This window comes from Agelaius tricolor, unplaced genomic scaffold (assembly GCF_023055355.1).
Source record: "Agelaius tricolor isolate 1412-34295 unplaced genomic scaffold, bAgeTri1.0.p SCAF_2, whole genome shotgun sequence".
In the NCBI taxonomy this organism is placed as follows: Eukaryota; Metazoa; Chordata; class Aves; order Passeriformes; family Icteridae; genus Agelaius; species Agelaius tricolor.
In genome coordinates this window covers 34,448,945-34,475,395 of record NW_027269262.1, presented here as the reverse complement: position 1 = coordinate 34,475,395, position 26,451 = coordinate 34,448,945, and the positions used below count along the sequence as shown (strand labels likewise).

The 26,451-nt window shown below is 39.0% G+C and overlaps 1 protein-coding gene across 4 annotated transcripts in view; it reads left to right on the top strand.

Moving 5' to 3' along the window:
* The first annotated feature begins 1,411 nt into the window (after positions 1 to 1,411).
* The window catches only part of LOC139604576 (uncharacterized), a 28,453-nt gene continuing 3,413 nt past the window's right edge, over positions 1,412 to 26,451 (top strand). The window contains exons 1-12 of one of the 4 annotated variants that reach the window (XM_071455706.1): positions 1,412 to 1,721; positions 2,664 to 2,732; positions 7,694 to 7,727; positions 14,582 to 14,632; positions 16,542 to 16,619; positions 19,431 to 19,567; positions 20,111 to 20,230; positions 20,778 to 20,808; positions 22,753 to 22,774; positions 23,302 to 23,326; positions 24,191 to 24,229; positions 25,325 to 25,426. In XM_071455706.1, the coding sequence (XP_071311807.1) occupies positions 1,647 to 1,721; positions 2,664 to 2,732; positions 7,694 to 7,727; positions 14,582 to 14,632; positions 16,542 to 16,619; positions 19,431 to 19,567; positions 20,111 to 20,230; positions 20,778 to 20,808; positions 22,753 to 22,774; positions 23,302 to 23,326; positions 24,191 to 24,229; positions 25,325 to 25,426 (783 nt within the window). In that variant the 5' untranslated portion in view covers positions 1,412 to 1,646. Of the gene's footprint in view, positions 1,722 to 2,663; positions 2,733 to 7,693; positions 7,728 to 8,506; positions 9,683 to 14,581; positions 14,633 to 16,541; positions 16,620 to 19,430; positions 19,568 to 20,110; positions 20,231 to 20,777; positions 20,809 to 22,752; positions 22,775 to 23,301; positions 23,327 to 24,190; positions 24,230 to 25,324; positions 25,427 to 26,451 lie in introns of those variants that run through there. The other 3 variants (XM_071455718.1, XM_071455713.1, XM_071455721.1) reach the window with 3 other exon arrangements.

Here is a 26,451-nt window from a genome sequence, read left to right as displayed (position 1 = left end):
CAGGCAGTGACCTGTGGGTTTGACCTTCTGGCATGTTGTTTGAACCCGGTGCACTTTTCTGTTGTGTTTTGTACTGTCTCCTCAGCCTGCTTTTAGGAGGAACTTCTAAGCGTACTTCTTAAATTATATTTTACATTTATTACCAGGCAGAAGTGTACAGCTGAGACATTTTAAAATAAAATGTTTGCATTTAAATTAAAGCTGCTGCTGCTGTGTGTTTCTTGCCCCTTCCCTGTACTGGGCCCAGTAACCCCCAGCACTCCCTGGCCTCAACTCCTTCCAGCACCCCCTCTGCACTTGTCCCAGCATCTGTGCACCCCCTCCCAGTGTTTGTGTGAAAAATGCTAATCACTGGTTTTTAAAATTTTAAAAGTTTAATAGTAATAAAATGCTTATAAAAATAGCAATATAATTAGAGTAATAATAATTTGGATAATTTGGATTAGGACAATATGAGACAACAGAAACAGAAAGTTATGGATGTCCAGGTACCTTTTTCTGGGCAACATAACCCCAAAAAAGGACACACTTTACAGAAGATTAACCCTTAGAAACAACAGCCTGTTGCATATTCATACACCTCATACATGATGCATAAATTCCATCCAAACAAAGGACTCTGGTCAATGTCAGCTTCATCTTAATCCTGACGGCGTCTTTATGGCTGAGCGAGGCAGGAAGAAGTTCGTTTCTTCTGATAAGAGAGCAATAAATTCTTTTTCTCTGAAAGATTTAGGTGTCCTGTGGCAGCTATCTCACTGCGAGTCCTTTCTTTAAAAAAAGTATCTTACGTAGCATAGTTTCTATTCTAACATTTTGTTATAACCTAAAACTATACTTAACACACTACTTAAGAAAATTAATACAGCGTAACTTTCTAATATAACACATATAATATTCATTTTAATACTTGCGAAAAGCCAATCATAAAATACGCATTTTTCACACTCTGGATAGGTCCCAGTATGCACCCCGAACTTGAAGTGGTCCCAGTATCCATCCTAAACAAGTCCAGGCACCCACCCCTGTCTGAACTGGTTACAGTATCTTCTCTTGGTCTCAGTTGGGCCCAGTATTCCCCTGAACTGGTCCCAGCATCGTCTCCTGGAGCTGCTCCCGGGGTTCCTAATGGCCTGGCCCGGCCCACTGTCCATCCCGGCCCGGCCCACTGTCCATCCCGGCCCACTGTCCATCCCGGCCCACTGCCCATCCCGGCCCACTGTCCATCCCGGCCCACTGCCCATCCCGGCCCGGCCGCTCCCGGCTCCTCCCTCACGCCAGGGGGAGCCAGGCCAGGCACGGGGGGCGTGGCCTGATCCCGCGGCGCGGCGCCGGCTCCCCATTGGCCGAGGCGAGCGGCTGCCCGCCGATGGCCGCCGGCCTGGGGGCGTGGCTGCGGCGCTGACGGAAGTGACGAACGCCGTGGGGGGCGAGGTGGGCGCGAGCTCCCGGATGCTGTGGGGCAGCGCCGGCAGTGGGAGATGTGCACTGACCCACAGAATAAAACAATAGTGCTCAAATAGCGAAATAATAACGCAGCTCGTCCGAACGAGCGGTCCTCGTCCCCACCTGGTCGCTGTAAAGCACCGCGTGAACAAGAATTTGTTTTATTTTTTTTTTAATTTTTTTTTTCCCGGCCGCGTAGGATGAGCGCCGTGCCTGAGGAAGTGAAGGCAGAAGATGGCAAAGCGGAGCCCGAGAAAAAACTCTTTTACTGCGATGTGAGTGGGTGTCTCTGGGGGGTTTTCAGCCCGGGCAGGCTCTGGGAGCCGTGCGGGGGCTGGGGAGCCGGGCCTGGCAGCGAGAGTGGCTCTAACGTGGGGGGTAACGGGGCCGGTGCCTGGGAGAGCTGGGCTCGGTGAATTCCGGCTGTTCTTGAGCTGTCACGGGTGCAGTGAATGGTTCTCAATTGCAGCCTTTCCAATCTCGGCTGGGTGCCTCTGATGGGCGGCCGCAAAGGCTCCTTTATCTCTAAAAGCTGCAGCTCCGGCTCAGAACGCGTTAAATTTGTCAGTCCTGCAGTGTTTTTGTAGCGCTGGATGTTGTTTCTGGCTCGTTCAAGTTCTGCGACAGTACGTAAAGGAAAGACAATACTAGCATGCATTGCTTTCATAAAAGCTAAAGATAATAATACATATTTGTACATCTGTATCGTCTTCTCTTAATTATTGCAATGGTATATGCGTGTCTGTGGATCTTAATGAAATGCATGTGTCTTCCTCCATTGTTTTTCTGCTCCCTTTAACGTAGCTGTGAATGAACAATGAACGGAGCTGCAGTTATCCCTGGGCGTAATTTTGCCTCTGTTCCCTTCTAGTCACTGCACGACCATCCCTTTTTGCTGGCTTTCCAGCTTGGAGAACTTTCGAAAACTAAGAATTCAGAAAGTGCTGGTAGCAGAGAACGGCTCGTAAAGCCTTCTCACCACCAGTAATTTATTTAAACACTTGTTTAAGTATTGTTTGAACAGGTCTGCATACTATTTCTGGACGTTTTAGTGCTAAGCTGCTTTCCTAAAAGTCATGCAAACTGTTTGAGCCAGAGAAGACCTTGAGAATTACACGATTGCTCTGTAGGAACGGATGTATTTCATATTTATAATTCATCAACGGCAGAATATTCGTAGCATAACTGACGATGTGCTTTCAATTTTTCTCTTTCAGGTTTGTAAAATTTACTGTATGTGCGCTATAAGTCTTCAGTCACACTACCGTGGTGCGAAGCATAGGAGGGTAAACTTTTTCCATTTTTAATGTATATGCAGATTTAATCTTAAATCGGGAATTCTGTAAATTCAGTACTTGATTTCACACGGCTTCAAGTGCTTATCTAACTTATTGGTAGATTTGTAACAGTAACTTGCTTGAAATATTCCAATAAAAAGATGAGGTGGGAATCTCTCAACTCTGCTTTGTGCAGCATGTAACTTGAAACATCAGCCGTACCTGAAGGTAAATGTGTGCTAATTGTGAAATTAACATTTGAGTGACGCGAGAGCCGCAAGTGGTGAAAGAATTCAACTTTGTGTTTTAGGATGCACTTGGTAAAAGTACTGTTCTGTCTTCCAAGTCTAGACAACTCACCTGTACTTTGAATAAAATGAGCTTCCTCTTTACTTTGATGGTAACACTGATTTCCTGAAGGAGTTACATTAGACTTAACTATCAAGTCTGACACTTGTGTTGCTTTGAAGCATCATCATAGCAGCTCCCTGGTTTAAGCACAAAACAGACAAAGGCATTGAATAATTAGGCACCGTTCCGTAAGGGTGTGTTTAGAGATGAGGCTTTTACAAATGCTGAGTGACCGAACCATTGGCTGTTGATTGGCTGATGATTGTTTAAAATTCCACCACGTTCTCAGTCTGTAAAGGTGAGACATAAATCAGTAGTCTGTACTCCTTTGCTGCCATCAGATTGTGTTATTGTGGCACTGAAGAGCCTGCTCTGATGTTTTCTTAATGTAATGACACTATTCTTCCTGGAGCAATAGTGACTAACAGCAAAACTGCCTTTCTCAAGTGATGGTGTGCCCTTTTCTTTTTTTTTATTTTTTGGGAATGAGGGCATCTCCCCATCTCTTTGCTATTGAGACAGATGAATAGTATTCTGTTACCTATTTGCTGATCAATTTAATAGCATTGATTCTTATTTGAATCAGTGGCTCTACTTTCTCCAACCCCTTTTCTATCTCCACAGGATTGAGTCCTCTTGTTCCTCGTTTATCAAGTAGAAGTGTACAGTTGTATTTTGCATGTCCTACCAAATGTTCCTGCTGATGTAAAGAATTCCTTTGATTTTGTGGTTGTTTCTTTTTTTTTTTTTTTTCCTTAGCTAACCCTCTTAGCAATCTAATTATTGCTGGTTTTCCGTTCAAAAGTAGGAAACCCAGCATTTATTTTCTTAGAAAATCTGCATATGGTTTTCCTTCTGTTTCACACTTGGATGTATACTGGGCTAAATCTCCCAGTTTCTTGTGTCAGTGAAGTCTTTCAGCTGAGAGCAAACAGGAGTAGGACAGGTTGAAAACTGGATTTTTATTGGGTGTGGAGTCATGATCAGTCACACAGCTGCATTGCTGTAGGAGTAACTCTCCAAGCTCATATCATCATTCTTCTCAGTTATCTCCAATTTCTTTCTTTAAATGATGAAATCTGTTGTGTGCTTTGGTGGAAAAAGATGAGAACTCATAAGTTGATTTCAGGGTTTTGTACCACTAGGTTTGGAATAGCTATAAAAGTCCTGAGCCTATGTTTCCACTGAATACAGGGTAGGTGTAGATAGTGAATAGCTCTTTGGCTGGAGGAGTTCCTGTTCAAAATAATAGCAAAGGATGTCCTGACAACACAACAAAATGAAGAGAAGGTAGTAGTTCTTTTCCTAAACCACAGTACTAGCCTGACCAATCCATTAGCCACTTTTTATTATTTCAGTCAGATTGCCTTTTTTATATCAGTTTCCCATTTGCTTTTAAAATGGCATTGTTGAAGATACTCTGCTTGTCTGCTGCTGGAAGGTGTTCCAAAATGCAAGAAAAAGCCCTTTGGCAGAAGGACAGTCATTAAGAAACAAATGTAAACGTGTGATACGTATTGAAATTGTATCAATTTCAAGATGCGTTCCCTATAGCTGTTCAGAGTAAAATGTGTTATTTTGAATAGCTGCAGTAGTAAAGCTTGGCTGTCTGACAGATTTGTGAGAATACTTCAGTTGACCTTCAGTGTACGTGGCTATTTTATCTCTTTTTTTTTTTCTTTTTTTCCACCTGGATAGTCTGGTTAATCTGGATTTTGAATAGGTACATAAGATGCGTATTTAGGTTGTTTCTGCATACCTTTTTTTTATCTCCAATTTTTTCTAGTGCTGTTAGTTCATAAGGCCAGACCCTTGTCAAAAGGGTGCTGATGGCCCAAGGATTGTGTGGCTGGGATGATCACAGTACAAGGCTTTGTGTACCTTGTGCATTGAGTGCTGTGTGACCTCTGCATAGTACCATAATGGTGGGGTCTAGTGGCTTCATTGCACAACAGGTACTAATGGGATGGGAAGTTATAGAAAGTGCATTAGCCAAAATATTCATAGATGCGTGTATAATTCATGGCTCTGAAAATTGGAGTTGGTTGGTATTGGATTCTTTGAAAAACAAGTTCAATTTAGGTTTAGCCATTATAGTAAAATGTTTTGGAAACAACATTTATATTAGTTTACTAATGCTTTTAATGTAGCTAAGCCTGGGAGAGCAGTGGGGGATATCATGCATGAAAGATGGGTTTGTTTGGCCTTTTTGGTTTTTTTCCACAGCTGAGGAAAAATCTAGGTTTTTTGGGACAACAGTCCCCAGATAAAATACACCTGCAGTGTACATACCTGGAATATGGTGGTATGTGATATAATCTATTCTGATTTTGTAAGTATGCTGTAGTTCTATAGCTCAGTTTGCTAGGGAGATCCTAGAGTGGAACATCTTTTTTCCATGTGTTTTGATCAGCCCTTCGCAGGTATGGCATCAGCAGAAGACCACTGCTTATTTTGTGAACTGTGTTTGGAACACAGATGAAGATTGTTCTGGTTCTATCAAAGATTCAAGTTTCCTTGCCCCCCTTCAAGTCTAGAGTTAGTTAGGTAGAAATGCCTGCCATGTCCTAGAAAGAGAAAAATCTGTATTCGTGACTCTACAGGCTCTTCAGAAACAAGTAATGTTCAAGTCTGTGAAGAGAGCTGTTAGCCTTTGTCTTCATCATTTCAGTGTTCTCATTTCTTCTGTCTCTCACCCCTGATTGTTGCGCATCAGAACCTGTGGTTGAAATACCTGATGTGCAGGCAACTTTTCTGTCCTTTTTGTGGCAGTAAAATCAACCATTGCTGTTTAAACATTTCAGTCGTACATGTTTGTCTTGATACTTGGAATGCTAATGTAGCTAGTTACAGGAAAATTACCTTGCTGATGGATTGTTTATATTTGGTCCCAGAAAGCATGCCATTGTGTTCTGCAGCATATCTTCTGTTAGTTCTGTTTCTCCACAGAGAAACTTTAATTGTGGAGATTTCTTTTGAGGGGAAAAACCAAACAGAAGACAAACAAACCCCCAGAACTTGATTTGCTTATTGTGAGCTTGAAGAATTAAAATAAGTAGAATTTCCATGCATATCCTTGTATATCTAATTGATATATTTAAAGATGGTATATGTTTAAGAAAAACTAAATTATGTTCATATAATACTTAACTATGCAATTGAAACTGTTCTGTTAAATAACCTGTGAACTTGAATTGTATAAGCAACTACTTTATGCAGTAGCTCGTACAGACTGCCATGTGCCCAGAAGGTTTCAACCCTTAAAACCAGTAGTTTTTGAGTTTTGGCTTATCAAAGTTAGACACTTTGCCAAAAGTTACTCTAACTTTTCACAGTCTTAGCTCAAAAACAGCTGTTACAATCCCTGAACCAGAAGAGAGAATAAGTTTCTCACCTAATGTGTGAGAATCTTAATTCCTGATCTAGTAGCAGGGATCACAAATAAAATGGACCCTTTAGCTTCAGTTGTAAAACTGCATTTCTGATATTAACAAAAACAGTAAACCAGGTGCAGTCAAAGTTGATTGTCTGAAAATAGTCAGGAGGAAATTCTCTTTAATCAGCAGCTTACGGTTGCTAATGTTTTCTGTGCTTGTCTGAAAATTTGGTATTAGCAGCTGTTTGTTGTAAAACTGGAGAATGAGTAACAAAAGCACTTGGAACAGCATAACTGTGAGGAACACTGTGTCTGTATTACTAAGCTTATGAAATCCTGTTGAATTTATACAAAACCATCCACTGCCTGTAGCAATACCAGGACTTAGGTAACTTCCTTATTTTATAGCTGCCACGAAAGTACAGCTACTTGGCTTCTCAGACAATTAACTGTTTTATCAGTCTTGCTTCCTGTTGAATTGCCACACCCGTGTCCAGCATCTCTTCCATGCCACTGAATATTGAAAATACAGCACTTAACTCCATGGACTGCTCTGGACAGACAGCTGCTGTAGTGGTAGAATGATCACACTATTGTTTCATTCTTGTAAATGACAAGTTTGTGTTTACTTGCCAGAAAATTGTCAAAATGAGTCAGGATTGCTTTAGCTATTAAATGGAAATTTAAATTCTTTTCTTTAGATTCTGCCAAAAAGCAATCATCTGTTCTGGATTCAGCCAGTGAAAGACACTTTTCCTGTTCTTCATGATATGAATGATCTTTCCTGAGATTTGGCTAGCCTTAAGGTTTAACCAAATCCACTCAAAAAATGGTGAGGGAGCTGCTTTCAGTTAGTTTTTCCTTTTGGCGTAAGATTTTTTTTGTTGTTGTTGGAACTACACCTTCTGAAAACTTAGGAGCTGTAATCATACTTTAGGTTTTCCTGGCATTGTTCAGATGTGTTTCAAGCCATAATCATCCCTTAAAACTTCACTAAATAACAGGGTTTTCTTGAAAGTAACCTTGTGTTAACTGTAAGTACAACTCTGTTGGTACTTCCAGCTTTTGCAGACAATCATAAAGGCGCTAAGTTTTCCTGTTTGACAATGGAAATTTTGGCCTGTAATGAAATTCGTCTGCAAAGGCTTCTCTGGAAGTGCTGGATTTTTCTTTCAAATGATGCAGCACATTAATTTATTTTTCTTATTCTATTTTGGGATGACTTGCATCTTCATAATTAAAGCAAGAGAAAGCCATGAGACGCAGGAATCTCTATTGTAAGTATAATACTTTTTTCTTCCAGCCTCCTAGGATAGATATTGCTTGGGCATTTACTGTTTTGTTGCTTTTCTAATAGTTCAGGTATTTGCATTTGCCAATTTACATGTCTCTAACTGTGTTTCTCTTTATATGCTGAACATTCTTCTGAGATTTGTCTAGTGAACTGCTGACAAAGAATTGTTTTAGAGTATGAAACCTTACTTATGCCTTTTCACATACAATTATTTATGTATCTGTCTAGTGGAGGGATGTATAGTCAGTATTTTAGTTTCTCACCTTCTCAGGCTAAACTGTCTCCTACTTGTCTATCAGCTTGATGCACTCACTGCTGAGTTTCAGGTAGAATGCTGAGAAGCTAAATCAGCAGGCTGACACAGCACTGTTGCAGATGCAGCTCTAGCAGTGCTGAAGCTGCTTGGCTGCATCACAGGAATGTTCTGCCTCTCTTTATTGTAGTGGACTTTGAGGAGCAAAGATGTATTCAAGGTGAATTCAGTTGTTGGGGTGTCTTTTCCCCAGAAACTGAGAATGTGAATCCAGACTGTCATATGTCAATAAAATTAGAAGTTGTGGTGAAAGGTTGGAAATGTGGTATATACTTTGCTCACAGTGGAAATGAAAATCTTGTTGTAAAGCTACTTACGATGACATACAGGAAGCAGAGGTATAAGCAGATGTGGGAATACTGATAAAAATCAATGAGATTATTAAAAACCAAATGGTTATAGTCAGTCTCTCAAGAAACAAGCGTTTCACTTCTACTTTATCTTCTTAGCCTGTTCTCCGAAGAAACAAGGCTTACATTCCACCTTTATCGTCTGTTCCCCAGTGTCTTTTGAACCTCTCAGCCTTTTTGAACCAAGGTGATCAGAGGTGCCTGAAGACACACATCTGCACAGGGAAGAATGACAGTGTCAGTCCTGTACTGAGGGACGTGCTGCAGGCTGAGCTCACCACTTGCTGCACCCTGAAGAATCAACACACAAGAAACATCTGGGAAAATGCTGGTCAGAGCCCTTTCCTAAGAGACTGAGTTTCATTAGCTGCTCTCATGGTTTTGTGTTGGTGAGGGAATTAGTGCAAGACATGTAATTCAAGTGTGAGAACAGTCATGAGATTTTGCCTCAGTCACCTGTGACTGCTGTATGGTAACGGAGCTCTCTGACAGAATTTGAGGAGTTGTGGAAACTTTCAAGTCTTCTCAAAGTCCAGTGGATTCAAGTGCTACAAAATTGTATTTACACCTCAGCAACAAGAACAGATCTGTGTGGCTCTAGTCAGGGGCTTTTAGTGGAAGACACTTTCTACAGATTTCTTTGAATTTTGTGTCAGAAATGATCATTAAAAGTAATACTCATTAAGTGAAGAGGTTCTTTCTTCACGATCATAAAATCTGGTTTTGGAGGAATAATGTATGGGATGCATTTGGCAGAAAGTGACTTAAATAAGAGGACAGAAGTTGTGGCAGCAGGGCTGTGAAAAGAGTGGTGCAGTGCAGGAACCTGTTGCAAACACCTATGGCTTTAGAAAACAGTGCTGTATGTACTACAGTCTCTGTGTTCCATGGAGAATTAAGAAGAATTAATCCATAGGTTAAGAGTATGTGCATGCTACAAGTACTATATCTTTGGAAATGTCATGACTTGGAATCTTTCAACTGGGATGTGTCCTGCAGAACAGGAAGTCAAAATATCTAATTTATGAAGTGAAGAATTTAGAAGCTTTGGTAAGCAAGTTAGCTGTGACCTCTGGAGGAGTCTCAACTTCACAGGGTACCACATGTCAGAAGCATTGCAAGATATGTTTTTATCCAGAAAGTTCTCTGCCTCAGGAATAATTTTTAAGCAATCAGAAACTTACTTCTAATAAAAAACTATTATTAATACTATTGATGTCTCCTTTATTCTACTGTCTATTGCATTCTGCTTCACTGAAGAGAAAGATGTGGAAGGTCAGTTTGCAAGCCACTGGTAGGGTTTATTTGTCCAAAGAGGCTGAAATTTGGTCTGATGAAATTTATTTGTATATTTCAGTTGTGCTGCTTTAGGTTTTTTTGCAAGTAGAAAAGTACTTTTTTCTTAAGTAACTTTTCAGAGGTGTTGGGAACTACAATGCTGAATTATGTAGTCAATATGTGTGTAGAACTCTCCCATGGACATATTACCAATTATATAAATAATTCTCCTTCAAAGTCCAGCAGATCCAGTAAATTCATTGTACTCTGTCAGTGATACAAAAGTATAATGATGAATTTATCTAGCCTTTATTTTTTATTGTAAATAGCTGGGGTTTTTTTAAACTGTTTATAGATCTGAGGTAAGCATGATCAAAAATTATTAAATTTAGTAGTAAAGTTTTGTGAATGTGCATGGAAAGTATGGATTTTTTTAAAATTAGGTGCACTATTTAAAATTTGAATCTTAATTTAATTTCAGTATATAAATTATTGAGATGCTTTTGTTATTGTTGCTGGATCTGCAATCTTGTTCTAATGTTGATGCTATCAGATATTCCACTGAGATTGAAATGTGACAGCATGTTCAAAGAGCCAGGAAAAAATGATGTGAAAGGGAAGGATGAGTTTTCTTGGAAATAATTCACGATGATACCTGACAAGTATCTGAAATGTACACTGTCTAAAAAGGAAAAGGTACTTCAGAGGATGAGGCTTGACATATTTAGAATGTTTTACACCAATATCTGCATTTTCTTCCTTGCTGCAGAATTAAAAAAAGTTCTTTTGTCAGTAGGGAGAACACCTCCCTTGTAAAACAATCACCTGCCATTTGTAAACCAAAATTTAAAATGACAAGGTATTTGGATTCTGAGTATTTCCAAATGGGATATGCCATGTATCCTTTTTGAACCCACCAAAAGTTACTTGATAATCCAGAAGTGGTGAGTGTATGTAACCTGTGTGACTGGACAACCATGTTGACTTTCAAAGTCAATTAAGTGAGGAAATGCATCTGATTCCAGGTGTTTGTTTTTGGAGGAGTTCCACTTCCTGTAAGAAAGGCGACTTTCTTCATCACATTACTGTGTGAGTTTCCATATGGCAAAACTATCCACAAGCTATTTTTGTGGTAATGACAAAATGGGATATATTGGGTTGGTTTGGCTTGGGCTTTTTTTTTTTTCCCTTCAGCAGTTCAGAGGAAAGCAACATAATGGAAGATGTGGAAATAGAAGATGCTGAAGTTCTAAGACTTTACTAAGAGTGTTAAGTCAAAGCACAGCTGAGTACATGAATTTCAGTCATGTGATTCCTTTGTACAGTTATGTAATTGGACAGATGGAATACTTCTTTCAGCCCTTTTTTAAGGCAGTTGCCCATGTGTTCAGGGATAAGGAGTGGAGGGGAATGAACATTGCCTTTTTTTTTTTTTTTCCCTTGAGGTCTATTGGCCAAAATAGAAGAGTTTCGAAAGCTTTTTGCTTTGAGCAAGAGGCACTAAATGATGGGCAATGCCAATGTACACATAGGCAAACATTTACTGGGCAGTAGCAAAATGCAGTGGTTTACTACTATTAGCTCAGGCAAGAGGCATAATACAGAGAGTATGAGCCCTGTTGAAGCCCTTTATGGAGAAGGGGCTTAATGGTGAAATGAATATGGCACAGAGGAGTGGATTAATGAATTTATTTGTACAGCCTGTAGAGTTTTTCTTGCATTACAGTATGATGCAGAGGTAGCTTGTCCTGTTCTTCATAGCAATAAAAATGGAAAGTGTAATAAGGGATATTGTATGTTTTAGCTGCTGGATCTACTAATTTGTATCTATACCTTTCAACTTAAAACCTGTGAATTCTACCATGAGTAAAGAAAGCTTCATTATGGTTGTTCTGTAAAACATGGAGTCGAGGAGTGGATTCCAGTCTGAAGATAAGCTGCAGTTGCTAAACAGGACTGAAGACAAGTTCTTCCTCCAGTGAAGGCACAGATGTGGTGGATTCTGCATTGTGTTCACCAATGATAAACTTAGCAGTATCCTGATCAGCATTTCAGCTTAATGTGTTAAGAAATTGATATGTTTTAACATGTCCCTTCATGCTCAGTGTCTGTTAAACATGGATAAGGATGTGTTTTTTGCGTGTATATCTACTGCTGAGTCTTCAAAGGAAAAGCCTGGAAGTTCTATTCTGACTTACAGACTAGAAGAGAAAATGTTTCAGAAGCCATAACAATAAAAGTATAAGGTGGAACACTATTTCAACACCCTTACTACTTCTGTCTTGGGGAGTTCCTTGACATGGTGGAATCTGGCGTCTTCGTTTCCCCTTCACTTCCCCTTTATACTCAAAAGGGAATCTGGTGCTGAGCTTGGGACATCCTTGTTGCTGCTGAGTAGCTGAATTGACAGTGTCTGAAACTGCCCTTTTGTTTTGAAACATGGCTGTTACATTTCTGGCAGTCATTAGGAATGTGTGTGCATTACAAAGACATAAACAGATGTTTCTTCGTTCTCCACCTTTTATATGTTCAGCGCTCTGTAATTGAATCTTGAAAGGAAAGGGATTTTTGGGGAGTTGCTTTTGTTGGGTTTTTTTGTTTATTAATGTGCATAGCTAGTATTTGGTTCTTAGTAAATAAAATAATCAGGTGGAAGAGATTTCCTGAGACTGATTAGGTGATTTCCTAACTTCCTGATTGAAGGAAGACTACAACCAGTGCTGGATCATCACTTTATTGCTGAATCCTTGAACATGTTAACAGGCAGAGAGTCTTCTACCTGTGTTTAATATCAGTCTGCAGTTGCTCCTCTGTTCAAAGAAGAATTTTATCCTAATATCTAATCTTTGCAGCTGAAGCAACTATTCCTGGCTGCTACTTTTTAATGCTTCTGTCAGGTTCCCACAGGGCTGGACATTTTGTAGCTGCTGTTCAGGTATCCATGCTATTGTGACTCCTTTTCATCTCCACCAGTCTAAACAAGTCCAGCTCCCAAGCCTGTTCTCATAAATTATTTGCCATTTTGCTGGGCCCCCCTCTACATCCCCCTTGAACTGAGGAGGAGTGATAGTAGTCATCCTTACAGGTCCCAGATAATGGGGGATAAGATATTCTGCAGTGACTGCCTGTGCAGTATTTCAATGTTCCCAAGGTCCCACTCAGCTGAAGTTGTTGCATCAGTTGTATTCCCTAAATTACTGTTGCCTATGAATTTTCTGAGCGTGTTTTATGAATGTCAACATCTGTAACCTGGCTGGAGATGCATCCCTGGGCATTGTGGGCCCTAGAATTTGCTCTTTGGGAGATTCTGCTGCCTAGTGGACACCAGGAGGCTGCTTTGTTGTTTGTTTCCCTTTGAGCCTGGCAAAGCAGCTGATTTTCAGCTCATTGATCAGTCTGGTATGCTTTAGAGAACATACTGTTTTGGTTTGGTTTTGAGATGCTTAAGAAATATATTATTGATAGCATTACAAAGCCACGTGGCTAGTAAGTGTGAATTAAATGTTAGCCTGGAAACATGCTGCTGCTGAATGGGAGAGTCTTCAAGATCAAAACTGCTTTGTTAAACATTTGTGGGCAGCAATGATCTTTACTTAATGCTTTTTCTTTTTTGTAATTAAAAAATTCAATCCCCCAATCTGCTACCTTTGGTGATAGCAGCAGCTATCACAACTTGATTTTTAGCTTGACCATATTTGTAAACTCTAAGCACGTTAAGGCAGAATGTGCTGAGAACTGCTTCTGGTGCAATTCTCTGTAAATTCACTTTGTTCCTAGAAGTAAACTAAATAAAGCACTTTTTCACATAAGCCTATTTATATCATATAACATTTGGCCATGTCTGCACATACTGGACCTGGAATCTTAACTTGAGCTTCAGACTAATTGAACAATTCTGACATTAAGTAATTGTTCTAATTGGAAAATGCCTGGGGATCTTCTTGCTACCAGATACTTTAGAGCTTTTAACTGAAAAATAGGCATAATTTATTTTAAGGAATCAAGGGAGATATGCTTTCCCATACCCCTTCCATTATGTTGATATTGGAGAGTTGTTTGCAAAATGTTTGTAACCTTGATTTTATTTGATTTGCAGCTTTGATACCTCTCTCTTAATTCCCTGTCTTATGCAGAAAGAGGAAAAAAAAATATGTATGCAACATGTTGTGTTTGCCATGACTGTAGAAAAGTTTATTACTTCAAAATTAGGAATTATGTGTGCAAATAATTAATGATTTAACTTTCATTTTTTCCATCAAATGAGTATTAATGTATCACCTTGCTTTAATCTTGATTGTTGTGACTTACAAAACATTGACAATGTCATTAAAGCACTGTGGTTTGTGTGTGTCTGTGGATTTGAGGGAGAGAAGGGCAAGGGAGAAATTCCAACAGGAGCGTAAGTGCACACCTTAACATTCACTTTGAAGCCCTGAGTGGTTAGGAATAGATACAGACCCCTGTGTAAAAGAAGATGTAGTTTAATGACTATATTAATTGTGTCTGGGACTGTGTTTAGGCTCTGAATGTTTAGACCAGAAGCTTTTGTTGGATATCTGGAACATAGATTGATTGTTGAGCATGATACTGAATAGTTAAAATAATTAAAATAAGCATCCAATATGAAAAGCACTTAAAAATCAAATAAGCGTTGAATATTCTGGTTTCTGTGACATTTGTGTATTTGGTATTTTGTGTTGTTGGAGAAGGGGAGTGGAATGGGAGACTTAGAGCAATGAAGTTAAAAAAGAAAACTATCAAGATGGAATACTGAGCCTATATTAAACTGCAAAATAAGGATAATTGTTCAATTCTGTAATATGTGTCAATGATCTACTAAGTACTTAATAAAAGCAAATGAGAAGAGGTAATCTGACTGTCAAACTCTTATCCTAGGTTCTTCAGCTCTAATCCAAGTTCCGATGAAGTACCGAGTGCTCAGACGAGGTACCTGAATATAAATGATGCCTTTTCCTGATGCAGCTTTGAAATCAGTGGTTTTATTTCAGTGGTGACTAAAGCAGGTGTTCTGATTATGGTCTGGGAAGAAGCAATGTAAGCTGCCAGACATTGGGACCATTGCTTTTCTTCTGTGCACTGGTTAATTTATGTAAAAAAAAGATCTTAGGAGAATAAGAAGTTACAAGTATTTTTATGGAAAAACTTTCAAACTTGAGACATAGTTTCTGTCTTCATGATTACCTGACAATATCGTAATGAATCTAGCTAGTATTTTTTTAGTTGGTGAAGTTTTCAATAAAAAAATTTGCAGCATGCTCAGAGTACAGTGAAAATATGACAAACCAAAAGCATATAAACTAAGAACAGCATGGGTTGCTTGCTATTAAGGTGATACTAAGACAAAGGTATTTAGTTGTGTGTTAGGAAACAAGAAGAAAATGGCTGTTACCTTGACCAGACCTGTAATTTTTTTCTGCATGCATCTTTCCATATTAAGTCCAAAAGATCACATGCCGTTCTCTGTCAGCTTGGGAATAACCAGCTCACACTGAGCTGCTGCACAGGCACACAAATTCATGCATTTAAGTGTTGATGAAAGTCTGTGGAGATGAATTACTGGGCACCAGCTTGTTACATGTTGACTCTGTCATATGCTACTGCTGCATGTCACCTCAGGTGAAAAAAAACCCCACAAAACATAGATTTTAAGAAGACTCTGAACTTTTGGTGAAAGTGGGCCATATTGGTGCTGTGGCAGGAGGTGTCCCACTAGGTATTTTGTAGCACTCTTATATTGCAAGAGGTTTTGCATCTAAATGGTGCAACTTAGTGAAGTTTTTCTTTGTGTTCAATTCTGGAGTTTGACTTGATAGTAGCACAGGCTTATTTCTAATGACACGAATATTTAAGGATGAATATGAAATTACCTCTTCTTGTGAAGATTTTTGGGTTTTTTTTAGCCATAACCTGACATCCTGGTGGGAAAGAATACAGTAACAGTTCCATGCTTGTGATATTTCTACTTGTTTGCTCTGATTTGAAGAAACTAGCAGTGTTAATTACTCTTACATGATTCATTGGTCAGTTATATGTAATTAGGTAGATGAATTCTAGTTCTGCACTTTTTTTTTGCAGATTAAAAATATGTTTTTTAACACTTCATCATGGTCTTTTATAATGCCCAACATTTGAATAACTTAATGTCTCCTTGAGATTGTTTTGCAGGTTGTTTTAGCTGAACTCTGCTGATGTTCTAAGCTGAGCAGGAATGCTTTAGAAGTGTTTTAGGCAGAGCAAAAAGCAGGCTATTAAAACTCCGTGAGGAGCAAGATAGAGCCCTGATTGAAACGCTGCTAGTTCAGCCTCAGGAATACACTGAGTGTGTCTGTGCAGCCTTTGGGCTGCCCAGAGCTCAAAAGGTATTTGATGTATTAGTGAAAATTGTGGGTTTTGTTAGCCTTAAGGCAGTATAACTCTTGAACTTCAGACTCCAAACAAGCAGTCCCAGAACACTTTATGAGTGTTAGGCTTTTGATGGGAGGAGGAGGTTGATGGCTTTTCTTTTTTTCATGAGAACTGACACAGTCTGGGACATGCTATGCATGTGAACTTCACGCCTTTCCTCAGTAAACCGAATTGTGTTAGAAATCTTGTTTTGCTTATTTGCTTCTTTTCTTAGAGACATTAAATCCTTGTGTATAAAATTGTTATGGAAGAGAAAGTGTTGAACTTTTTCTGTGGGGGACTGAGGTCTTGCCTGTTTTCCTTATGCATTTCAGAGTGCAAATGAATTTTGTCACCATTAATCTCCCATTAGAAACTCCTTTAATATCATAGACATTATGTGTAAACTACATAATGTGTAATGTCTCTTTATGTGTATTTTTTACTTCAGTGAAGAGATCATTCACAGGGTACATAACCTGTCTGAAGGATTTTATGAATGATCCCAGAAGAGAAGAGCCTCTAATTGGTATGGTTTTTTGTTCTATAAATTGTATGCCTTTGAATTTGTTACCAAATGGCTTTCTTTTGAAATAAAAGGTGGGATTTTAGTTACTGTTTCATTTTCTGTAAATGTATTTAATAACTTACCTATCTCATACCATTTTAAATTTAGTTTAATGCACTGGGTATTATAAAGGCCTCCTTAACTGTTAACTTGCTCCTGAAGGAGCCATTTAAGTAAAGAGGCTTTTTCCGGATCACAGAATGGTTGAGATGGGGAGGGGCCTATGCTGATCTTAACTCCTGCTCAAGTCCCAGAGGAGGTTGTCTGGGACCATGTCAAATGGCTTTTGAAAATCTCCTGGGTGAAAAACTACAGTCTCTCAGGGAAATCTGTTCCAGTGCTCAGTCACCCACACAGTCAGAGTGTGTTTCCTGATCTTGAGACAGTATCTCTTGCTTCAGTTGTGCTGTTGCCTCTTGTCCTGGCACTGGGCACCACTGAAAACAGCTCCCTCTTTGCACCTTCATCTCAAGTATTTATATACAGTGATGAGATTTCCTCTTGAGGCTGAACAGTTCCAGCTTTCCCAGTCTTTTCTCATAGGAGAGATGCTCTAGTACCATTGTAATTTTCATGGCCCTTCATATGCCCATGTCTCACGTACTGTGCAGTCCAGAACTTGACACAGCATTCCAGGAATGGCTCTACTGGTGCTGAGAGGAGCCTGCTGTGAGCATTCCTCCTTGTGCAGCCCAGGATACTGTCAGCCTTTGCTGGCTCATCTTCAGCTTGCTGTCCACTAGGCCCTTTCCTGCCAGTGTTCTTCCTGGCTAGCCAGCCCCCAGCATGCCCTGGTGCTTCTTCTTCTCTGGATGCAGGACTTGGCACTTGCCCTTGTTGATCTGCCTGAGCTTCCTGTCAGCCCAGCTCCAGCCACTCAGGGTCCCTCTGGATGGCAGCACAACCCTCTGGTGTATCTGCATCCCTCCCAGTTACGTGTCATCATCAGCCTTGCTGAGGTTGTGCTCTGCATCGTTATCCAGATCATTAATGAGGGTTTTGAGCAGGACTGGACCCAGTACTGACCCCTGGGGTGCACTGCTACCTTCTGGCCTCCAACTGGATTTCATGCTGCTGGTGACCTGTCATCAGTCATGGTTCTTTTGTGGCTTTCCATTTGGTGGGATATACAGATATTTCTACTTTGTGAGGTATTTTTCCTCACTGTCCTTGGCTGTACTGGAAGTAGTGAGATTAATTTTAATGCTTTCTTTCTAACTGCTAAGTTAGAAACCCTTAGGAGAGTAGCAAGGCTGACTGTCAGTGGCCTTAGTGTTCCAAGTGTGTCATGGTGGCCTAGAGAAATAGGTTCTATGATGAAGGCCTAAGTAGCAAATTTCCTAGTATTAGCAGAAAATTTCTCTGTTTAGTGCATTGTCTCCACCTAATAAATTACTAGGCTTTTTAACATTAATACTTTACTATAAGCATTCATAATAGAAAACACTTCGGTTGCAAGAACAGTTTCAGTTCATTTGGTGATAATTTATTTTCAGAGTTAAGATTTAGCAGTATGATAATATAGCAGGTTTGAGATGGAGTTGAATTTCTTCATAGCAGCCTGTATGTTTTGGATTTGTGCCTGAAGCAGTTTTGATGACACCCCAGTGGTTTTTCCTGTTGCTGAGCAGTGCCCCTGCATCAAGACTGTTTTGTTATTCTGGGCTCTCACCCTTGAATAAGGTTGGGGTGGGCAAGAGACTGGGAGGTGGCACATCCAGGGCAGTTGACCCAAACTGGCACAAAGGATATTCTGTACCATGAAATGTTATGCTCAGTAATCACAGTTGAGGTAAAGAAAGAAGAAAGGGGGGAAGCAGGGTTTAACTTCCAAGGTGGCTGTTCAGAGGCTGTGGGTGGGTATTGGTCTGCCTGTGGGGCAGTGAGCGATGGGTTTTTGCATGTTAGTTGGTTTTCGGGTTTTTTTACGCCTCTTTCCTTAACTTATTAAACTGTCTTTAAGTCCATGAGTTTTGTTGCTTTTGTTCTTCCCGTGTTCTCCCCACCCTGCTCAGGGGTGTGGATGTGAGTGAGCAAGTGGCTGTGTGGTTCTTGGCTGCTGGCTGGGATCAACCCATCAAAATACAGAGTACTGGAAAGTATGACATAAGGGAACAGCTGCAGGATTTTCCTATTTGTTTTAAACTGCTTTTAAATTTATTATGTTCAAGCTTTTCAGAATAAAACTTTTCATGCTAGGTAAGAAGCCTCAAACTTGAAGGTTTCTGAATACTTTAAAGGAATTGTCTCAGTAATTTCTAGGAAAAATGAAGAATATTTTCATTCTTGTGATCCTTAAAAGTTTATGGAACATTTTCAGATTGTGAAAGATTCAATTTTGTGAAGTGATTAATGTCTTTCCTACATCTGCTTTTACTCAGATACTGTCCAAATTATCTTTGACTAAGTATTTTAAATGCAGTTTTTAAATCTAGACATTTGTAGGGCATTTCCTATTCTCATTCTCTTTCTTAGTTTCTTGAAAAAATATCCCAGACAGGAGTAAAGATGCATTAAATATTTTTGGTGGGCTTTGAAATCTGCCATAGATGGTGTATTTCCTTTCAGGATAAGATATTGGAAAGAGATAAATTTAGCTGATTGGGTAATAAGTCCATAGAAGTGTTGAAGTGATCCTGAAGGAGTGTCAAATTCTGAAAATGGAATAATTTCACATACTAATTTTGAATTTGATGAGCAGCATTGTAAAGAATACATTTGTTTCAGTAGTCTGTAGTAAAATAGAAATATTTGTAACTCTTGTTTTTACAGGTTTAGAACATGTGGTTGAAGTCAGATTTGAAGGAAGAAGAGAGCCACGTTATGAGTGCAGGCTGTGTGGGTGTAATTCAGAGGTGGCACCTATGATAGAACATCTTAGTGGGTATAAACACAGAAGAGAATACATTGTGAGTAATTTTGATGCATTTTGATCAAAATTTCTTTATGATACTCCCCTTATTTTTTTTTTCTAAATAATTAGATCATTTGAAGTTTAAACCCCCATGTAATAAATTGCCAGTATAGTTGACTCTCTCTGGGTCAGGCCAACATGAAGAGCTCTGATGATATGGGCTGTTGAGGCAGTGCAGTCCAGGGCTGCCTGTCTGTTTCAGCTCCAAAGTCTGTTCCTAAGATTGTTTCCAGGATCAGGTTCCAAAAACAATGGGATTCTTTTTTATTCCCCAGCATGTCCATAGCATTGCTGGATTTGGTACAGAGGGTGTTTCCTTCTGGTAGCAAGCTTTACATGGTATCCATTTTTTGTTTTGAATACTACTTTAGTAACTTTAAAATTTGAGTAGATATGTTGCAGAGAAGATATTAGTTCATAATATTCAAATCAATGTTTACCAGTGTTTTCGAAGGCTGTCCAGAAGGTGAAATGTGTAAAATTTTTTATACTGTGATATATTTTGATATTAACCTTTTCAAGCTGGTTTTGTTTACAGTCTAAAGAATTTCCAGATAAAATAAGGAAAAAACCAAAAGATACAAAAGAATGCAAAGTCTCGTTTTTCAGGCGAATAGCAGGAGAGCTGGAGAAGAGTGAAGGATTAAAAATGTATAAGGTAATTGGAAGTAAATGTAAAATTTCTCTTCATGTGTCTTTTATCAGTGCATTTATGTTTAATAGAGTAAATTTTAAAAGTACTGCAGGCAAAGCCTCTTAAATTTTCTGTGTGTTTCTAGGAAGTGTAGTAGTGAGTTGAACTAAGGCTTACCTTTAGGTTGCCCTGAAAGATCCAGGGAAAAGAACAGTAGTATTGAAATTAATCTGAAAAAAGCAAAGCTTTATATTTTTAAGGTTTTAGATGTTTTAAATTGAAAATTGTTCAGTCTGAATTCAGTGATTCAGAAGTTTTATTACTTTAACTTCAATAATTTTTAATTTTTTTTTAATTTTGCAACTTGAATTTTTTCAAATGTAAGCAATTTTTTTCTCAAATTTCATTTATATTTACAGAAGTCTGTATCTGTGTGTGAGGAATTTAATTCAATTTAATTATGTTGGCATAAATAAAAGTACTTGTTCCTTTCCTAAAGGCAGTTGCAGTAGATACTGTTGTTATGAAATTTTAGTCAGAAAGTCTAATATGAACCTTTTTATATTTTTAGACAGAAGGTTACACAAGACCAGCTACCTCATGTAAGTGTGTGAATTTCTTGAATATAGTAGATTTGATGTAATTAATATTTGGCCTAATTTGACTTACTAGTTGAACTCAAAGGGTTTGACTGATGTAAAACATTCAACTTGTAACACCACAAAATGTTTTCAGAGATTTTTCTGGTTTTTGTGATTTTGAAGTGATGAAAGAAGGAAATTGCCAGACTTCCAGTCTTCCTTAGATTTTTTTAACTTCTTGGTTCTGGAAGTATTTATGGTAACTGCAGTAATTTGCTTGTCAAGGAAAATAAAAAAGTATAGAAAAATGGTACTTGATGGCTTTCTCTGAATAAGCTGCTAAAGTCTCCTCCACCTCATTTACATCATCAGAAGACTTATGCTAAATCACTGGTGAAAGTGGAAATTACCATCCTTTAGCAAATCCATTGGAACAAGTGATGGAAACCAAACCCACAAACATAAACCCAGCATCTTCCCTCATGCAGTATGGCTGAGTTTCATCTTTTGTTACTGTAGGTGTGCTATAGATCCTTAATGATGCCAGTCTGGAGGAATACCTCCTTGCTACCTTTTGACCCTAGTGTTAATATCAGAAGGAAGGTGGGTTTGATTGAAGTGGGTGAAGGTTTCAAAGATCTACAGAATTGGTCAGCGTGAGTCCCACTGTAGGAGCCTACCACAGCAGTACTTTTTTTTTTCTTCTTTTTATTGGTCATTGGTGGCTTCTGTGGCTTGCACTTTTGAATGTTGGTCTGCAAAACAAGGTGGCTGAAATATTTTCGGTTTCTGTGTCTCTTGTGAAGAAGATGGAATGTCAGCCAGTAATTAGCTGAGTAATTCTCAGTTCAGAGTCAACTGACATCAGTCAAGTCAGCAGACTTCTGTAGAAGTGGAAGACATGGTCAAATATCAATCTGGAACATCAAAAAGAGTGATTCCACACAGATCATACCCTGCCCAACAGGATATGAAACTCTGAAAAAATGAACAAGAGGGAAGTTACCTGTAAAAGTGTTGTGCCTTTCAATATAAAGGTTTGTTCTGGTCAGGTGATAAGGTCAACATCAAGTGAATTCCAAAAAAAAAACCCCTCTGGTTCTTTAGAAGGAAATCGTGGTTATTGGGGTAGCAGCAGTAAGTACCTTTAGACTAGATCATGTTGGCAAATGTCAAAACTCTTTTCTGACAGTAAGGATGACTTTGGGCATATAATTAAGAAAGGCTGCTAGTACACAGGTATGAGTGATGAAATGGACATTAACAGCTCCATCAGCATGTGTTAACTGTGTTAATGGGAACTGGTTAGCATGGCAACACAAGGCTTTTGGCCTTGTCTTGTAGGGCCAAAGGTGTCACTTGTGCAGAGAATTATTACATGTCCTGTTGCTTAACGTGGAACACAATGCTTAAGAAGTGAGAAGTTATGTACCCTGCAGTAGCTGGTTCTCTGAAGCATAGTTACTGTTTTAGACTGCCTTGTTTTGCTGAGCTTTCCCTCCCTCCCTCCTCGTGCTTATACACTGATAGAGGTTAGATGATCACACATTCCAACCCCTATAACTTCTTGTTAGAAACTTAGCTATTGTATGTACAGCTTTTAGGTTCACTGGTATTTACTTGGAAAAAACCCACATGCAGACCTTGTAACTATTTTTCATGGAGGAGACAGGCCCACCTCAGTTTATTCCATACAGCCTTCTTGTGTGGGGTTCAGCTGCCTGAGCACAGGTGCTGTAGGGTACCCTGCAGAGCCTTTAGGGCACAGGTCTCCCACAGACTTTTCAGCAAGGATGCCTGCTGGTTTCTAAGATGGGTGTGTGTGCCATTTGCTGCTGAATCCTGCCCTTTACAGAAACCACAGCCACTTCACAGCCAGTAACTGTTCTGTTTGGGTAATGCTTCTGTTGCAGAAATACAGTGCAAGCCTTGTGATGTTGCTAATAATTCTTTTTTATTTTCTAGCCCCATTGAAGAAGAAATCAAGGTGAGAGTACTACCTGCACAGGAGAATCAAAACAGAATTTTTTAATCTGTTTTTCTGTAGCAAACATCATGACATATGGGAAAATATTTTATATTGTCTTTCCACTGTACTTACTCCTCTTCTGTAAATTGTTCCTTTTTGTCTGTGATGAAATAGCAGCTATGGCTTTTGAAATACTGCACTCAAAAGGTAATTGCAATTAAAATTTCAAGCTGCTTCCATTCTATGTGGGATATCATTGGCTGAGTAAGTTTTATAAACAGCTGTTTATATAGGAAGAAAAAGCCCAACTCACCATTATTTTAGTCATGTCCTTTAGCTGTGAAGTTCATCTGCATTACTGGTCTCTTTGAGAGTCAGTTAGAATAAGGACCTTTACAGCATATATAAAACACTGTTATTTCTTAGAGAAAGATATCCAGTATTGCTAAGTGATAAAAATTTGGAAACTGAAATATTTTGAGTAAACTTAGTGTTTTGGTAATTTTTAGAATGCATCTTAATACTGTAATTTTTTTTCTTTTAAGGTGGGAAGATGATTATAAGCAAGAGGTATGTAGAGGCAGTAACTCCACACAGGGGTTCACATACCCACAAGTTCTCATTTTGTAGCAGTTTCTTTATGCTTGTTTTTATTTTTTTTTTTCTGGAAAATGCTTATTCTTTGGCTTCATTTTGTATTTTGTTAATATTCTTGCAGAACCATTGACCTAATAAGTCAGAGTTTTGTGTTCATCACAGCAGAGGGGAAGAGAATACAGTACATTCACCTTAGCTCTCATAAATCCTGTCCAGAGCCACTGAGAGTCTCAGAGCCAGTGTCTCCAGGCCAGGTCTCCCAGCCTGTGCTGCAATCTCCCCTTCCCTGTTTTGTCCCTCTTCAGATCAAGACTATTCTATACTGAAAGTTTGGTTTAAATCTTAAGATATATCTAAAGATTTCTAACTCAAAGGTGAAATTCAAAATGATCACTGACGTGTCTGTCCTGATTAGCTCTGGAGACAAACACTGAGAAGTGCCTTGTTTTTATCTTAGTGGCAGAGTTGGTTGTGTGGGCCTCAGGCTGGTCAGATACTATGCTAAATGCAGTGAGCACTTGACTTTTTTAACATGATTTTGCTCCTGAGTGAGGTAAGGCTGGGAAAGATAGCTCCTGTAGGTGTGTGGCTTAGATATGAAATGTGTTCTTCCTGGTATTGGAAGGAAAGCAGTTGTGTTTGTGTAGCTGCTACCCAACTGATACTGAAGATCTAAGGTTACATGCTTATGGCTCTGACCTAAAATTATCTTTTCTTTGTGTTGACTTTTGTTGTTGGATAAAAGATTAAAATATCTTGTTCTGTACAAAATGATGTAACAACTGCTGTAAAATTCAGTCTTCTAAATTTTTTCCCCCCTATTTTTCAATCCTACAGAATGATCCTGTTCGGAAACAGAAAGCTCTGGAGTTCTTGGTATGTATGTAAAATAATTGTGATGAGCCTTGGGATGTTTCACCAGTATCATGCAGTGATTATTGTTTGAAGGGGCCTCTGATTACTGATCAAACTCACTTGACTGCAACATTAATTTCTGTTTTAGTGGACTCTGCCCTCAAAAGTTAGTGCAGCTGTAGCTTAGCTCAGAGCAATTGGCTGGATTAAATGTGAGCTCTCAGCCTGTTCTGTGGATGACTCTCCCCTTTGCTGAGGAGCCACCCTGACAAGCAGTGTTAATTAGCAGCACTGATGGTGCTCAGGTGCTGCTGGCTGGCCAGATCTAATGGGATTGTTGATAATGCTGAGCAAGAGGAGCCAGTCTGGTCTGGCTGCCAGAGAGAGCACAGCTGCTGGTCTTGGAATGATTTGGGAAGTTTTATCAGTTCTGTTGCTGTTGACAGTGACATAGTAAGCCTCGTTTTGTCTTTTGGGTTTATGAAAATATCTGACTTTTACTCTGGGAAAGTAGTGTTCTGTGCCTAAGGCAATTGGAAGGTTTCATTTGAGTTCGAATTGTGTTTTACCAAGATCAGAAGTAGAATGTTTTGAAATGAGTGCTTCATGTCTTCCACACTGTGGTTACTTGTGACTTCAGAAAGAGAGAGAAAAAGCAAGTCTTAAGGGATAATCAGTAAGCTACAAAAAAAACTTAGTAGTTAATTGACTTTTATCAAAGTCACAGTTATTCCTTACAAAAGACTGCCTATATTCTTTTAACTTACTGTAATCACTTATAAATTAATTTACTTAGTAATCAGCCTGAAGCTTATTTTTTATTCAATTTTCTACACAGATAATATAAATTTAGGACTTGTGCCATTCTCTGTCTGCAACAAATTTTTTATGGACTTGACAGTACAGGAATGGCACAGAAATCCAAGTTTATGTTTTACCTTTTATCAGGCCATAATTATGCTCCCGATTTTATTTTTGTATACATTTATCACATATGCCATATGTTAACCAATAGTATAAATTTGGTTATACAAAAATCAAAGTATAACTTTGATCTGTTTGTGTATTTGACCTTTTGGCATCCTAATGACCAATTCTAACCATGTTTTTCGACAGGAGACTTTTCACATCACCTCAGACTCAGAAGCAACACTTGTTGTTCGCATTACACAGGAACTCATGGAGGCTTTGAAGGCCTTTTGTGAAAAGAAAGCAGCAGTAAGTAACTTAATCTTGTCCAGAATTGTTTTACTATTGGGAGGAAAAGGAGTGGTTAAACTCACTGTTTTAACACCCTCCATGGTCAAAACCTCCAGTTAAATGTACTTCAATTTTCCTCTTTTACAATTTCTAAGTAACAAAGATATTAATTACATAGCACATTTCTTTTAGTATTCCATCATCATGTATCTGTTTTGGCTTTTTTTGTGTGTGTGTTCTATTCTGGGCACCATTTTGTTTCTCAATGACAGGTTGTCATCCTTTTTGTGGTGGTCCCTTGCTTGTTAGCTTTTGTTCTAATTCTAAGATCATTGAGGCTTTAAGTGCCACCCAAATGTGCCACTTTTTTCTTTTGTGGTCCTGTGGGTAGGCCTGTCTTTCTCATAACTTGTAGCTTTGCTCTCAGTTGGGAGTTTTAATCTGTTAAGATTAAGGAAGGCAAGATATTCTTGACTATCTCTTGGTCCTTACAAGCCTCCATAGCTTCTTTCCAAAGAGGTTAACTACCCATGGAAAAAGGAATCTGAAGAAGGACCAGAATCTGTGAAGAAATGATTAATCACTCTGGCAGCTACTGGTTCACAAAATTCAGGATTTATTTTTTTCTGAAAGCTGTTTCAGATTGTTTTCTCAATTGTATATTCCATGTCAGGTGAGCTGCAGTAACTATCTCTGTGCAAATGCTGCCACCAGCACCAGTTAAATGTTGTTTCTGTTGCTTAATCTCTCAGCTGGGCCTTCCATTCTGCATTCCCCAGATGGAGGCAGGATTTGCATATGCAGCAGTTTTATATTTTAGCCAGGTGATGATAAGAGAGATGAGGCAATAAATTTGAAACAAGAGACATTGTCTTCACCAGATATCTCCTTTTGTTCTCCAGGAAAGTATCTCTTCAAAGAACGCTGGAAAATAGTGGTGCAATGTGATAACAACACACCCCTTACATGGACTTTGCTATCACTTAAAATTGTACTTTGCTAACTTTCTATGGGAAATTTGTTGCATTTTAGAATTTGTAAAG